General features: G+C 41.4%; 1 protein-coding gene across 2 annotated transcripts in view; it reads left to right on the top strand.

Annotated features, from left to right (window-relative positions):
• LOC125460411 (coatomer subunit gamma-1) overlaps positions 1–13994 on the top strand; it is a 72968-nt gene that overhangs the window by 42745 nt on the left and 16229 nt on the right. For both annotated transcript variants that reach the window (XM_048547875.2, XM_048547874.2), the window contains exons 12-15: positions 976–1164; positions 2647–2742; positions 4831–5074; positions 6345–6420. In XM_048547875.2, coding sequence (XP_048403832.1) covers positions 976–1164; positions 2647–2742; positions 4831–5074; positions 6345–6420 — 605 coding nt within the window. The remainder of the gene's footprint in view (positions 1–975; positions 1165–2646; positions 2743–4830; positions 5075–6344; positions 6421–13994) is intronic.

Raw genomic sequence — 13994 nt, 5'->3', positions numbered from 1 at the left:
AGCCTCAGAGTGAAATGATGACCTTTTAGAACTAAAATGACTTGTGGGCACACCGTGTATAGCTGTAATGTAACCTCTTTTCCTTTATTTCTCTGTTCTGTAAGTAAGTTCTGTACCTAAAATGATGCTGTAAGTGGTGATTTGTAAACTTTTCACTACTCATTTGAGTACATGTGACAATAATTCAATTCGAGATGAGGAATTTCTTCAGCCAAGGAGTGGTTAATCTGTGGGATTCATTGCTACAGAACACTGTGTAGGCCAAGTCATTGAGTGTATTTAGGACAGAGATAGTTGGTTATTGATTAGTAAGGGGATCCGGGGTTATGGGGAGAAGGCAGAAGATTGGGGTTGGCAAACGTATCAGCCATGATTGAATGACAGAGCAGACTCAGTAGGCAAAACAGTCTAATTATGTTCTTATGCCTTACGGTCTTATCTCATGTAAATTTATTTTTCACCACTTATTAATCATGATTCTTGTGCTATCATCTTATTAAGTTCAGGTATTCTATTTAGGTTTCGCCTTGCGTAACTTTTTAATGCTTTATGTTACTAAGGAGCTGTAGTTAAACAGTCAACTTTAGGACCACAGAACCATACAGCGCAGGAAGAGGGCATTTGGTCCAATCTGCCTGTGACAGCAATTTGCAAGTGCTAATTATTTAGTCCCAATCCCCTGCTGTCCGTCATGAGACTGCATGATGTTCTAGTGCTTCCTCGAGTTCATCCTCTTCCACTTGAAATCAGGTGAATTTTTTTTTGCAGTCTGCCCAATCATTGTCCATTCCTTTTATGGTATGGTGTGAAAGGAAAATCCTAAATTAGAAAACTGTTGATGGTCTAGTTGAATTTGTGGCAGGTCCTATTTAGTTGAAATTTTTCAAAACGCATTCAATGTTAGTGACATTAATCGCGTTGGAGATCAGTGCGCTGATGAGTCCTTTTAAAGCAGCTGAACTGCTTGTTTTACAGGTGGCAATGAAACACCCGTCAGCCGTGACTGCATGCAACCTGGATCTGGAAAACCTGGTGACAGACTCGAACCGCAGCATTGCCACTCTTGCCATCACCACGCTGCTGAAAACGGGCAGTGAGAGCAGCATTGACCGTCTCATGAAGCAGATCTCCTCCTTTATGTCAGAAATCTCGGATGAGTTCAAGGTAATCGTTACCACCTTCAAGTTCAGTGATGGCACTCAGTAATCACCTATTTCCAGTATTTTTGATAAATTCCCAGGCTTCGTTACCAGAGTTATATCATTTTGTTTTTGAAGGAAGGGACTTTTTTGTTTTACAAAGAATTTACAATGCAGGAGTAGACCACTTGGACCAACCATAGTCTATATAGATGCTTATGCTCCGTATGAAGTCACCTTGTGTCCTACTGGATCTCTTCCTATTACCATAGCTTTCTATTATTTCTTCCACATGCTTATCAAGCTGCATCATATATTTCCAACATGCCTATTTCAGTTAATCTATAAATGTGTGTATATATTATTTGATATGCTCTCATTGCCAGCGTTACACATCATTGGGTTCCACCACTCTGAAAAAGATCGTTCCCCTTTTTGGGCAGATCTAGAACAGGGGGTAATGAAAAATAAAAGGTTGCCCATTTAGGATAGAGCAAGGAAAGATGTCTTTCTCACAGAGCATCATAACTTTTTGGAACACTCTTCCTCATAAAGTGCTGGATTGGTGGCTCTTGAATATTTTGAAGGAAGAGGTGGATAGATTTTCAATAAGCAAGGGGTGAAACATTGTCAGGAGTAGGTGGGAATGTAGAATATTCCTGTCAGCCAGGATCTTACTCAGTGGTAAAGCAGGGTCTGAGACCTTACCGTACTCATAATTCATTTGCATACTTCAACCCCCTTAGCTCCCCATCTAAGAGACCTCATATGTCCACCAAAACTCTGAATATTGTACATACTTGCACACAGTCTTTCCAGCAGGGATCATTTGTTGATTATTCCTTTCTAACCAGGACTCTCAAGGTCAATTAAACTGTGTCCAGGCCGAAACTAGCTCATTCAGTGCAGAACTGAGTATAAAATCTGTGCCTTGTTCTACATTTTGTGGTAGTCACAAGGATTTAGTTACCAGGCCACTAAGAGAATACGTTATGCTTGATTTCAGAAATAAACAAGTGTCTAGGGTTTGGGAGCATCCAGCAGGAGAAGGGCCGGGACCAGGGAGTATTCAGCAGTGGAGGGGCGGGCGAGGGGAGCATCCAGCAGTGGGATTGAGAGGATCCACTTAAATATAGCTCTTGAACGCACAACTTTCTGACCTGCAAGTAGGCGTACTGTATGATGAGTGACAGCTGACCATGTTAGGCACATCACTGATTGTCCTGGCAGTGCCTCTGTAATCCTGAAGGTATTGGGTTTGATTCTTGGCCTCATCGCTGGTTGGTTGAGAGTCATTTTGACCTGCTGCTGATCAGCTGCGTTTTCTTTACAGCTTCCCCGACCCTCTGCCCACATCCTGTGCCTGGCAGGTGTCAGTCCTGTGTGATTGTGATTGATTTTAGCTTGTTTTTGAAAGCTTAATTTATGATTTAAAGAAAAATTTAAAAAAAGGGAGAATACTCCTCTGGCTTGGTGTCTAAGATTCTTCCAATGATCTTTGGTTCAGGTTGTAGTGGTGCAAGCCATCAGTACTCTGTGCCAGAAATTTCCACGAAAGCACTCCGTGATGATGAACTTCCTATTCACCATGCTGCGAGAAGAGGTATGTTAATTTTAATTGAAGATCAAATACTTGAAAATTAACTTGCTTTTAAATTAAAGGAATGTTTTACAGTTACTTCAGTTAATGTTCTGCAGGATTTTGAGCAGAGTTTACAGCTGCCCTCCAAATGGGACGAAGTGGTGATTCCAGTTATTTAGGTGGCTGGTTTATGATGCAGAGTGATGCAAAAAGTGCAGGTTCAATTCCTGCACCAGCTGAGATTACCATGAATGTCCTTCATTCTCAACTTGTCCCTTGCCTGAGGCATGGTGACCCTCGGGTTAAACCCACCACCGGTCATCTTTCTGTCTCTAACAAGGGATTAGCCCTATGATCCTCTGTGACTGTAAAGACTTGACTGCAATTGCTCATTGAACTTTGTAGCAATCTCAAGTTGAGAAGGAGAACCATGATGTGTATATTTTTCTTTTGAAAAACCTGTCCAATTAGTTTGACTCCCTATAGACCTGCAATTTATTTTCTTTTTTGTTTCAAGCATATATTCAATTACCTTTTGCAATTTACTGTTGCATCTGCTGCCAGTATTTCAGACAATGCCTTCCAGAACATTGTAACTCACTGCATTGTAAAGCAAAAAAAACTCCTCCTCCATGCGTTCCAGGTCAACTAACAATTATTATGAACTGATGTCCTCTGTTTAAAAATCACCTGGGCAGTGAAATTCATTTCCCAGTGTGTTCTGTAAAAATCCCCTCCCAAACTGAACACCCCTGTTCAATTTTTTTTGTTCTCCTTGCCTACTGTAAGATTAGAGTGATGTTTATGAGGTGTTCAGAATTTGGTCCAAACTTGTGCATTTGAATAGTCTCAGGCTTATGAGATCAGGTGTCCAATCTACCTAGAAGGCAGTATGATGGTACGATGCAGTAGCATTCTGGGGAATTATTCCTCCAGCTTAAGCCATTGATGTCCCTTTTGCGTTCCCGTTGTCGGCAAAGCTGTCCCAAGGTTGGTGTGGGAGGTATTGATAGGAAAGTGGAAACATGCTCTGTGTATATATGACTTATCCAGCAATCGTTTTAAATCATAAATCATACAGTTAGCTCTTGCATTTGTACCTTGAACTCGAGTGCATAGGTAGATTGTCTTGGGGAGACTCCTACTTGGCTGGTGTTTGGGGAATTTAAGAGAAGAAACCAAAGAAAGAAACGAGAGGACTATTATAACACCGGTGGGGTGAAAATCACCTTTGTGAGGTGATTAGCCCGCAGTCCTGTTAACATTACATGCTATTCAGGCCTCTGCTAACTTAACAGAAATTTGATAAAGAACTCAATAAATCCTGTTAACCTAATATCCCACAGCAGCAATATTATTTAGTTTAAAAACACCAATAAAATTGGGTTCATCTTGTTGCTTGTATTGGGAATGTTATTCAAATGTATTTATAAATTGTGGAGTCTAGTTTGTCATACAGCACCGAAAAGGCCCTTCAGCCCATTGAATTTGTGCTCACCTATCTACACTAAGTTATTGTATCTGGTTTAGTCTAAAGCAGGTTCTTTCAGGGCAGCAACAGGAAGTGTAATTTTTGTTTAAAATATGTGTTAAGATGTTTTTCCGAGGGTTGGTCAGTTTCCCTGTGAATCCAATTATTGAGAGAGCATCCATAGCATAATTTAAAATAATATTGGTTAAGTACTAAAAAGATTGTGCTAAATGGGTATAGAGGAGATAGCTGTGAATGAAGAGTGCACTAACATGAGACTCAAATTATTTCCTTCTGTTCTATAGTTGTTCGATGCTAAGATGCCATTTTCTCATATTATCATGCTCATGTTGCAAAAAAGGAAGCAGATTAGGTGAAAATTGGACATCAGTGACATCCTTGTTCAGCCTGGGTGCAGTACACCACTTTGAATGTTTGTTCATACACATGTTCATGGCGCTTTCAGAGAATTGCTTCACAATATTAAATCTGTTTACATTCCAGGGATGGCCACTCCCAAACAGTTAATCAGCTGTTCAGCCATTGCACAGCCAACAAATGGTGTGACTGTCTTTTGATTTTTGAGCAGTGAGGAATCTAAAGTTGGTTCATGTTCTGAATTCTGACATTCCCCTCAGGGTGGATTTGAGTACAAGCGTGCCATTGTGGAATGCATCATTTGTATAATTGAGGACAACCCAGAGAGCAAGGAGACTGGGCTGGCTCATCTTTGCGAGTTCATTGAGGACTGCGAGTTCACGGTCCTCGCCACCCGGATCCTTCACCTGCTTGGGAGGGAAGGAGCCAGGACCCCCAACCCTTCCAAGTATATTCGCTTCATCTATAATCGAGTCATCCTGGAGAACGAAGAGGTCCGAGCAGGTTAGTTGCACTTTGTATCTGCTCATTGAAGATATTTCTTAGGTGAAGTATGAGCCACAGAGTGCTCGACAAGGTGATAACCATGCAAGAATGTGGAGGAAGAAAGAAAGAAAGAAGCTGTGCTTGTGGTGGTTGTTCTGGGGTTGGGAGGGGGAGGAGGAAGCCAGCAGACTGCTGAGGCTGAGTTGCTATTGGGCTTTTGAAGACCAGCAAAGGAGTATAAGAATAAGTGTACCTGGAGGAAAGTGAATTATCTTGTGGTTGGTGGGTGCATCAAGATGGCTTGTTGTTCTGCAAACGTTTCATTATGCTGCTGGGTAACATCATCAGTGCAGCCTCTGACTTCATCCCTGTACTATTTATCTTCCTTCCAGTTTAAAACAATGGAAGCCATGTGGCTGGATCTTTCCCTGGGTGACACTGACAAGATGACATCTGTTGGTCATCCCTAGTTGCCCTGAAAATGGGTTGGTGAGCTCTCGCAAGCCACTACAATCCTTAAGGGACTTTATAGAGAATTCCAGACTGTTGACCCTGACACATTGAAGGAATGGCATTCGTGTCCAAAGAATCATTTGAAATTTGAATGGGGGATCTTGGATGGTGACCCCATAACCTTGACCCCTGTCCGTTTACAGTCATGGAGGTGAAGTTTGGAGCCCAAAATGAAATGATATGTCCTAGTATAAGCGTGTTATTGAAGAGGTCAGTGCACAGTACAGCTAACTGTTGTTACCACGGGTGTGAAAACAGTGAGCAGGTACACAATGGACATCACTGTCTGTTCAATATAATTTTATCTACGGGTCTGTATACTTTGAAGGTCTAATTGAATGGTGGAACTGGGTAGAAGGGCCGAATGACCTACTGCTTCAGTGTGCCTTAGTTGTATGGCCCCTTACAAATTATGCATGGTGATGTTATGCTGTGCGCCTTATTGATTATGCACTGTATAATCAAACTGCTGTGGTGACGTGAGATTGGATATTGAGTCCAGCAGCAGGACTGACTAGCCGACATGCCTTGTCCCAGATCTTGTCAGTTTAGGCAAAGAACAGGTGCGGGAATTCCCATGCATGTCAGAAATCTGCAGTATAAATCACAGTAGTAAAATTCAAGGGCAATTGCATTTGTTGTAATGTTGAAACTGGAGTGCTGAATTTTATTTTCATTGCACCTGCGCGCTTAAGGTGCTTTCAAACCATACACCTGGCAGGATTTCAAATCCAAGTTACGGAATTGTATTTCTTTGTTTCTAACGTTTTTGCAGCTGCTGTGAGTGCCTTGGCAAAGTTTGGAGCCCAGAATGAAGAGATGTATCCCAGTGTAAGCGTGCTATTGAAGAGGTAAGTGCACAGTACAGCTAACTGTTATTACCAAGGCAATGTGAGTATAATGATGCAATGAACAGATACACAGCAGGCCTAGTTGAATCTTGGAACTGGGTGGAAGGGCTGAATGCCCTACTCCAGTCTGTTTCCTAAGGTCAGGTGTACTGTCCTGCTCATCCTCCCCAAAAATAATTTACTCACTCTGTGTAAGCATAGAGTCAGAGAGAGCAAGCAAACCATTCAGTGTAAATTTTACTGATCTCTGAGAATATAGTGGAATATTTCCAGCATGTTCAGAAATGCAGCATCAGCTTCACAGATATTTAAAGGTCTGATGCAAGTGCTCCTATTCTAACAGTGACTTTGTTGTATTCACTTGGATCCATCCTATTCTCTGGTGGTTTTCTATATGGCTGACTACTCGGATTAAAATTTGTGGAGCTAAGCTTGCTTGTAAGTAGAAACAACAATATTTTTAGGGGGAAAAGAGGAAGAAAAATGAGAGATTGCTCCTTGCAGTTTCTCATCTGGTGGCTGATTATCTCTGGCAGGGAGGGATGCTTTGACAGTAAAGAGAAATGAAAATCACTGGCTTTTTAGCCCTGTTTTCGATGCAGTGACCGCTAGCTGGAGTGCGCAGATGTGACAGCATTGTCGTTCTGTTACTGGACTAGTTAGCTGGAAATCTGCTTTAGTCAACTATCAACATGAGTTCAATTTGACTATGTTATTTGGAAAATTTTAAGTTGATTACTTATATAAATTTAGAATTAAAAATCTTGTATCGGTAATGGTGCCCACATACCGACTGAGTTGTCAGAACAAATCATCAAGTTCACTAATACTGCCCATATCGCAACACCTATCACCCCTGTATTTGCTGTCTTACATTGGCTTACAGCTGAGAAATTTCTTGATTTTAAAATTCTCATCCTTGTTTCCAAATCCCTCTAGGGCCCTGGCCCTTCCTGTCTCTACGATCTCCTTCTGTCTAACAACCTCTGAGATATCTTCTTTCCTCTAATTTTTAAGTTATTTACCTAATTAATTTTTAAGTGTTTTAATTGCACCATCATTGGTGACTGCGCCTTCAGTTCCCTAGACCCTTGGTTTTGGAGGTCCTTTCCTGCACCTTTACACCCTTCTTTCAGGCACACCTTAGAAATCTACTTCTAGACATTTGGACTTCTGACCTAATATTTCCTGTGTGACTTGGCTTCATATTTTGTTTTGAAATGCTCCTGTGTAGTGCCTTGGGGTGTTTTATTACTTTAGAGGGGCTGCATAAATATAATTTGTTGTAACAGTTGAAACTTTAAGGAGGGAAATCTGTGACCTTAGGCCACTCAGTTGTATCAAAACTCTTACGAGAAACTATAATCCACACAACATGGTTTAAGAAGGTAACTACATCCTTTCATGGGCACTGAGGAAAGTGTAATAAATGCTTGCCTTTTCAGCAGTGCTTCTAGAAAAATAGTATTGGGTAATAAGAGGATTGAGCTTAGCTGTAAAAGAAAAGGCAAGTGTGCTTGTGTTTATATATGTGTATTAAAAACAAATATATACAGCATTTTGCACAATCCCAGAACACCCCAAAGTGTTTTGCATTCGATGAAGTACTTTTAAAGTGTGGTGGCTGTTGTAATGTAGGAATTCCACAGAGAGTATGCAGCAAACTACCGCAAAGAGGAATTAATGAAATGACCAAAGCATTTGCTTTAAATATTGATTGAGAGGCAGTGGGCACGTTTAAACTGGGGAGGCAGTGGCATTGTGATAATGTGACTGGACCAGTAATCCAGAGCCTCAGGTTAATATTTGGGGGACATGGGTTCAATTGCAATCATAGCAGATGGTGAAATTGGAATTCAGTAAAAGCTGGAATTAAAAGCTAGTCCAATGCAACCATGTAAGCAATGTTGATATTAAAAAAAACCCAAAGTCTGGCAATATCCTTTCCTTTAGGAAAGGATCCGAATCTGGTTTGGTTTACAGAAGGGGTGAAAGAAAGGGGTGAGCTGAGTTATGAAGAAGGGTCACTGGACCTGAAATATTAACTCTGCTTTCTCTCCACAGACGCTGCCATCCCTGCTGAGTTTTCTCCAGCAATTTCTGATTTTGTTTCTGAGCCGAGTTATGTTTTACAAAGGGAGACTCACTTGGGTGTGGTCCAGGAAGGGTAAGCAAAACTGAATTGAGTAGATAGAGGAGCATAACTCTGACTTTTAAATGTATGCTTGATGTGTTATGACTGTAACCGCAGGCAGAAAAATCACATGTATGCAGCAAAGCTCACCCATCTGCAATCAACAACACCTCAAAATGTACTTGCACATTTTAAGAGTGTTTATTGGAGAAGGCTTTTAACAACCTGGTGCCGAGGATCGCTGTGAGCGCCTAACATTGGTGTTAGAAAGCACTGATGGTTACCCATCAGACCATTTATACAATGTCACTGTCAACTGCTTTTTAAAAAATATATTTGATTTGATTTCTTAGTGAATTGCTTAAGGTAAAAGCATAAGGCTATGAACCTGCCGTTTATTAAAGCATTATAAAGTACAGTTCTTCTGAAATAAGGTTTTTCTCCTTTAGAGAAAGCCAGTTACAGTTTAGGCTGATATTCCCTATGCTGTGCAGTTAGAGGCACAGGACTTCAGGTGAATTATTAAACCAAGGCTCCACTTAGCTTGCTCCACTGGATGTGAAAGACCTGTGGCACTATCAGTAGGTTCTCCCTAGTACCTAACCTCTGCTATAACGCCAGAGTAATAGAAAGCAGATTGCCTGTCTATATAGAGTTAGTAGGAACTGCCGCTGCTGGCGAATCTGAGATAACACGGTGTGAATCTGGATGAACACAGCAGGCTAAGCAGCATCAGAGGAACAAGAAAGTTGACATTTCGGGTTGAGACTCTTCTTCAGAAATCTGAGGAAGGGTCTCGACCCAAAACGTCAACTTTCCTGCTCCTCTGATACTGCTTGGCCTGCTGTGTTCATCCAGCTTCGTGCTGTGTTATGCCTGTAGATATATTTGATTGATGTTTGTGGGATATTTGCTGATTGCAAGTTATTTCCTGCACTATGGCACTGACTAACTTCCAAAAGCACTTTTCAACCAGTTAGCTATATCCTGATTTTTATTTTTTAAATTCATTTTTATGGAATGTGAGTGTCACTGGCGGGGTCAGCATTTATTGCCCATTCCCAGTTGGCCCTTGAGAAGGTGGTGGTGAGCTACTTTCTTGAACCACTGTATTCCATGTGCTGTGGGTTGACCCGCAATGCCATTAGAGAGGAAATTCCAGGATTTTGACCCAGCAGCAGTGAATGAACGGTGATACATTTCCAAGTCAGGATGGTGTGTGGCTCAGAGGAGAACTTGCAGGTGGTGGTGTTCCCGTATATCTGCTGCCGTTGTCGTTCTAGATGGATGTGGCTGTGGGTTTGGAAGGTGCTGTCTGAGGATCTTTGGTGACTTCCTGCAGTGCATCTTGTAGTCAGAACACACTGCTGTTACTGAGTGCCGATGGTGGAGTTTTGTGGATGCAGTACCAGTCAAGTGGGCTGCTTTGGCCTGGCTGGTATCGAGCTTCTTGAGTGTTGTTAGAACTGCACTCACCCAGGCAAGTGGGGAGTATTCCATCACACTCCTGATTTGTGCCTTGTAGATGGAGGACAGGCTTTGGGGAGTCAGGAAGTGAGTTACTTGCTGCAGTAATGCTAGCCTTTGACCTGCTCTTGAAGCCACTGCACTTATAAGGTGAGTTCAGTTAAGTGCTGATCAATGGTAACTCCCAGGTTGTTGTTAGTGGAGGGATTCAGTGATATTAATGCCATTGAATGTCAAGGTGTTATGGTTAGATTGTCTCTCATGGGTGATTGTCTTAGCCTGGCATTTGTGTGATGCGAGTGCCACTTGCCACTTGCCACTTGTCAGCCCAAGCCTGGATATTGTCCACATCTTGTTGCAATTGGACATGGACTGCTTCAGTATCTGAGGAGTCACAAATGGTGCTGAATATTGTGCAATCATTGGTGAACATCCCCACTTCTGAGCTTATGATGGAGGGAAGGTTATTGCTGATGCAGCTACGGTTGGGCTGAGGATGCCACCCTGAGGAACTACTGCAGAGATGACTGACATCCAATAACCATGACCATCTTCCTGTGTGTTAGGTATGACTCTAACCACCAGACAGATTTTCCCCTAATACCCATTGGCTCCAGTTTTGCTAGGGCTCTGTGATGCTGCACTCGGTTGAATGCAGCCTAGATGCCAAGGGCTGTCACTGTCAGCTTACCTCTGGAATTCAGCTCTTTTGCCCATGTTTGATCCAAGTCTGTACTGAAGTCAAGAAGTGAGTGGCCCTGGTTGAACCCAAAGTGGGCATCACTGAGCAGGTTATTACTGAGCAGGTTATTACTGAGCAGGTGCTACTTGATAACACTGTTACTGACACCTTCCATCACTTCACTGATGATTGAGAGTGGACCGATGCGGCGACAATTGGCTAAGTTGGATTTGTCCTGCTTTTTATGTACAGGACATACTTGGGCAATTTTCCACATTTTCACTTCCATACCAGTGCTGCATCTATACTGGAACAGCTTGACTAGGGGAGCAGCAGGTTCTGGAAATCCATGAAAGGTGCTATATAAATGCAAGCCCATTTTCCTCTGATGTTCATTAAGATCTGCCACATTGGACCTCTTGACTATTGGGTTGTTATGTCAACAATGTAGTAGTTAAGGTTGTACAACTCCCTGAGAACTCCAGAGATAATTCTGTTTTATCAAACTGTAGGCAAAAATACAGCCAGCTGTACAGGCTGCATGCCTTTAGCTGGGAGTCCTGCCCTAGACTTTACTTCCCCTTCTAAGGTTCCCAAATGTACTGCTAAGAGAAAGGCATGGCAGACATTCTAAAATCTGTATACTTTAAAATATTTGATGTATTAGAAGTGGTCTTGGCTATTTCTGTTTACTGTGGGGGATTTGCCTATGTAAAAGTGGTGACTACAGTTCAAAGTAATTCATTGACTGTAAAGTGATTTGGGTAATCTCATAGGCTTATAAATACAAGTCTGCTTGTTCTCTCAATAAACCTTGATGCTGTGAAAGTTATATTCAATCTGGAGAGGTCAAAAATTTTTTATGATAATTTTAATGTTCTGCTTTGAAAGCTGTTGCTAAATTGCCCTGTATCCAATTTAATGAAATGGTTTTTCAATTAAATGTCAGGAATTATTTTAACATGTTTAATGACTGTTAAACAGATTTGAGTGGCAATTTTACGAGCGTGTTAACCAGTATATTGAATTAGCACTCAGAATTTTAACCTGGAAGGATCAGTCTTTGGATTTCCCAGCATCGTAACTTATTTAAAAGGCTAATAATTCTAATTCTGAAGAGAGAAATCTATCTTGCCAGCAGAAGGACCCTGTATTAACACAGGTTTGGACTGATGTGAAATTTGTGGCAATATCATTTGAATTTACAAGGTTCTGCCAGCACCTCCCATTCCCCTAACTCAGGAACCTTACTGTTTCCCATTCTCAGTGTGGGGTTCTGATCCCCGTGGCGTTGCCAAGGGAAACTGCAGAATAGAGACCAGGCACTTCCCAGCAGGGAGCCACTGAAGCACCTTGTAAGGAAATCTTTTAATTAATTATGTTACAATTAGATTTTAAGTGACCTCCCATGAGCAAAAAGGCTGGAGAAGCTGAGCTTGTTCTCCTTGGAATACACCACTTCCAAGGAGAAATTTGATGTGGAGGTGCCAGTGTTGGACTGGTGTGGACAAGGTCAGAAATCACACAACACCAGGCCATAGTCCAACAGGTTTATTTGGAAACACAAGCTTTCAGAGTCTCAGTGCTTCTTCAGGTGCTAGTCACCTGAGGTGTTCAGAGTCTTGAAGCGTTTATGGTTTTGACGGAATAAATAAGGAGCAACTGTTTCCATTGCTGAAAGGATTGGTAACCAAGGGATACAGATATAAGGCAAGTGGCAAAAACAACTTGAGAAAAATGCTGTTTCCCCACAATGAGGTATCTGCGATTGATTGATTGTAAGGGTAGTGGAAACAGATTAAACAGTAACCTACAAATAGAAATTGGGTAAATATTTGAAGGGGGAGATGTGCTAGTTCAGGGACTAGAGTGTGGCAGTGACTAATTAGGAACAGCTCTTTCAAAGAACCTTTTGAAGATCAGATGAGCCAGCTGCACTGCTTTATAATTTTATGATTATTTAGTAAAAGCAGTTGCTGTTTATGCAGTTGTAGCTTATACTCAACTGATAAAGACATTCTGCAGATCCCATAATCTGTGCATGCTTGTTCGCCCCAAGAACTCCCTAACTCTTGCAGCTCTGAGATTATTGACAGGTTCCTGGTGCCAGCTATTCAGAAACTTAAAACTTCATTAGCTCTGACAGCTAACTCCTCCTTAGGGCACTTGCACAAATCCTGTGACTGCCATGAATTGGAGCTACAGAGTGATTCTGTAGTTATTGTAGCTAATTGAATAAGCTAAGATGGAAAAATGCAAATTCACACATAGCAAAGCGAAAGCAAGGCTATAACATGGGCATTAGAACCAATTCTTCAAATTTACCAGAGCTTAACGACTAGTAATCCTTATATCTTGAATTGTAACTCATGGTGCACATTTCTGCAGAGTTCACACATGTGTGAAAATATGTAGTGGTTGTGATTATTAATAGCTGTCATTGTTTACTCTGTTCTTACAAAAGACAATAAAAATCTTTGAACGAGGAATGAGAGGGCGCTGCCCTGGGAGGACGGATTAAATATAATAGATCTATATACTCTGAAGTTGAGAATAATCAGAGGTAATCTAATTGAAACATGCAAAATTACTTTGAGGGTTTTATCGAAAAAACGCAATCCTGAGTTTGGAGCAAGCGATCGTAGTTTCTACTGAAGGGGACTCCATTTAGGACTGAGATGTGAAGAAATTTCCTCACTGTGGGTTGCAGATCTTTGGAACTCAGTACCTTAGAGGGCTGTAGATGCACACTTCAATGAGATCTCAGGATATGGAGATTGAGGTTGATGATCAGCTAACATTTTATTGAGTGGCAGAGCAGGCTGCACAGTCTGATTGACCTGCTCCTCCTGTTGCATTCTTAACCTTGTTATATTGAGAAATTGCTAGATCCTTTAATCAAAAATATACATTTCTGGACAATGTTCCAGATTACTATTGCCTCGTTTTACTATTTGTGAGGCTACATAACCTGCCAACCCTCTTTGCTAGGCTAGTAATGCAGGGTTTGACTGGAATAGTTCACTCACTTTCTGTATAGCTTTGAAAATCTTAAGGTTGCTTTTAGTCACTCTGGAGTTTAATTTATGCTGATTAAAGAGTCTGTAACTAACGTTAGCAGAAAAACCTGTAGGGCCTTTAGATAGGAAAGGACTGAATATTGAAAATCCCTAGTTGTAGGATAGGGCAAAAAATAACAAATGGTTATCAAGCATTGAGTGACTTTATTAAAAACAAAATAGTTGAGGAAGGGTTATATTGGACTCAACATTAACTCTGTTTCACTCTCCA

This window comes from Stegostoma tigrinum, chromosome 11, assembly GCF_030684315.1.
Source record: "Stegostoma tigrinum isolate sSteTig4 chromosome 11, sSteTig4.hap1, whole genome shotgun sequence".
NCBI classification, from domain to species: Eukaryota; Metazoa; Chordata; class Chondrichthyes; order Orectolobiformes; family Stegostomatidae; genus Stegostoma; species Stegostoma tigrinum.
Note: the sequence above shows the minus strand (reverse complement) of the source record. Positions and strands in the feature narration are given on the sequence as shown.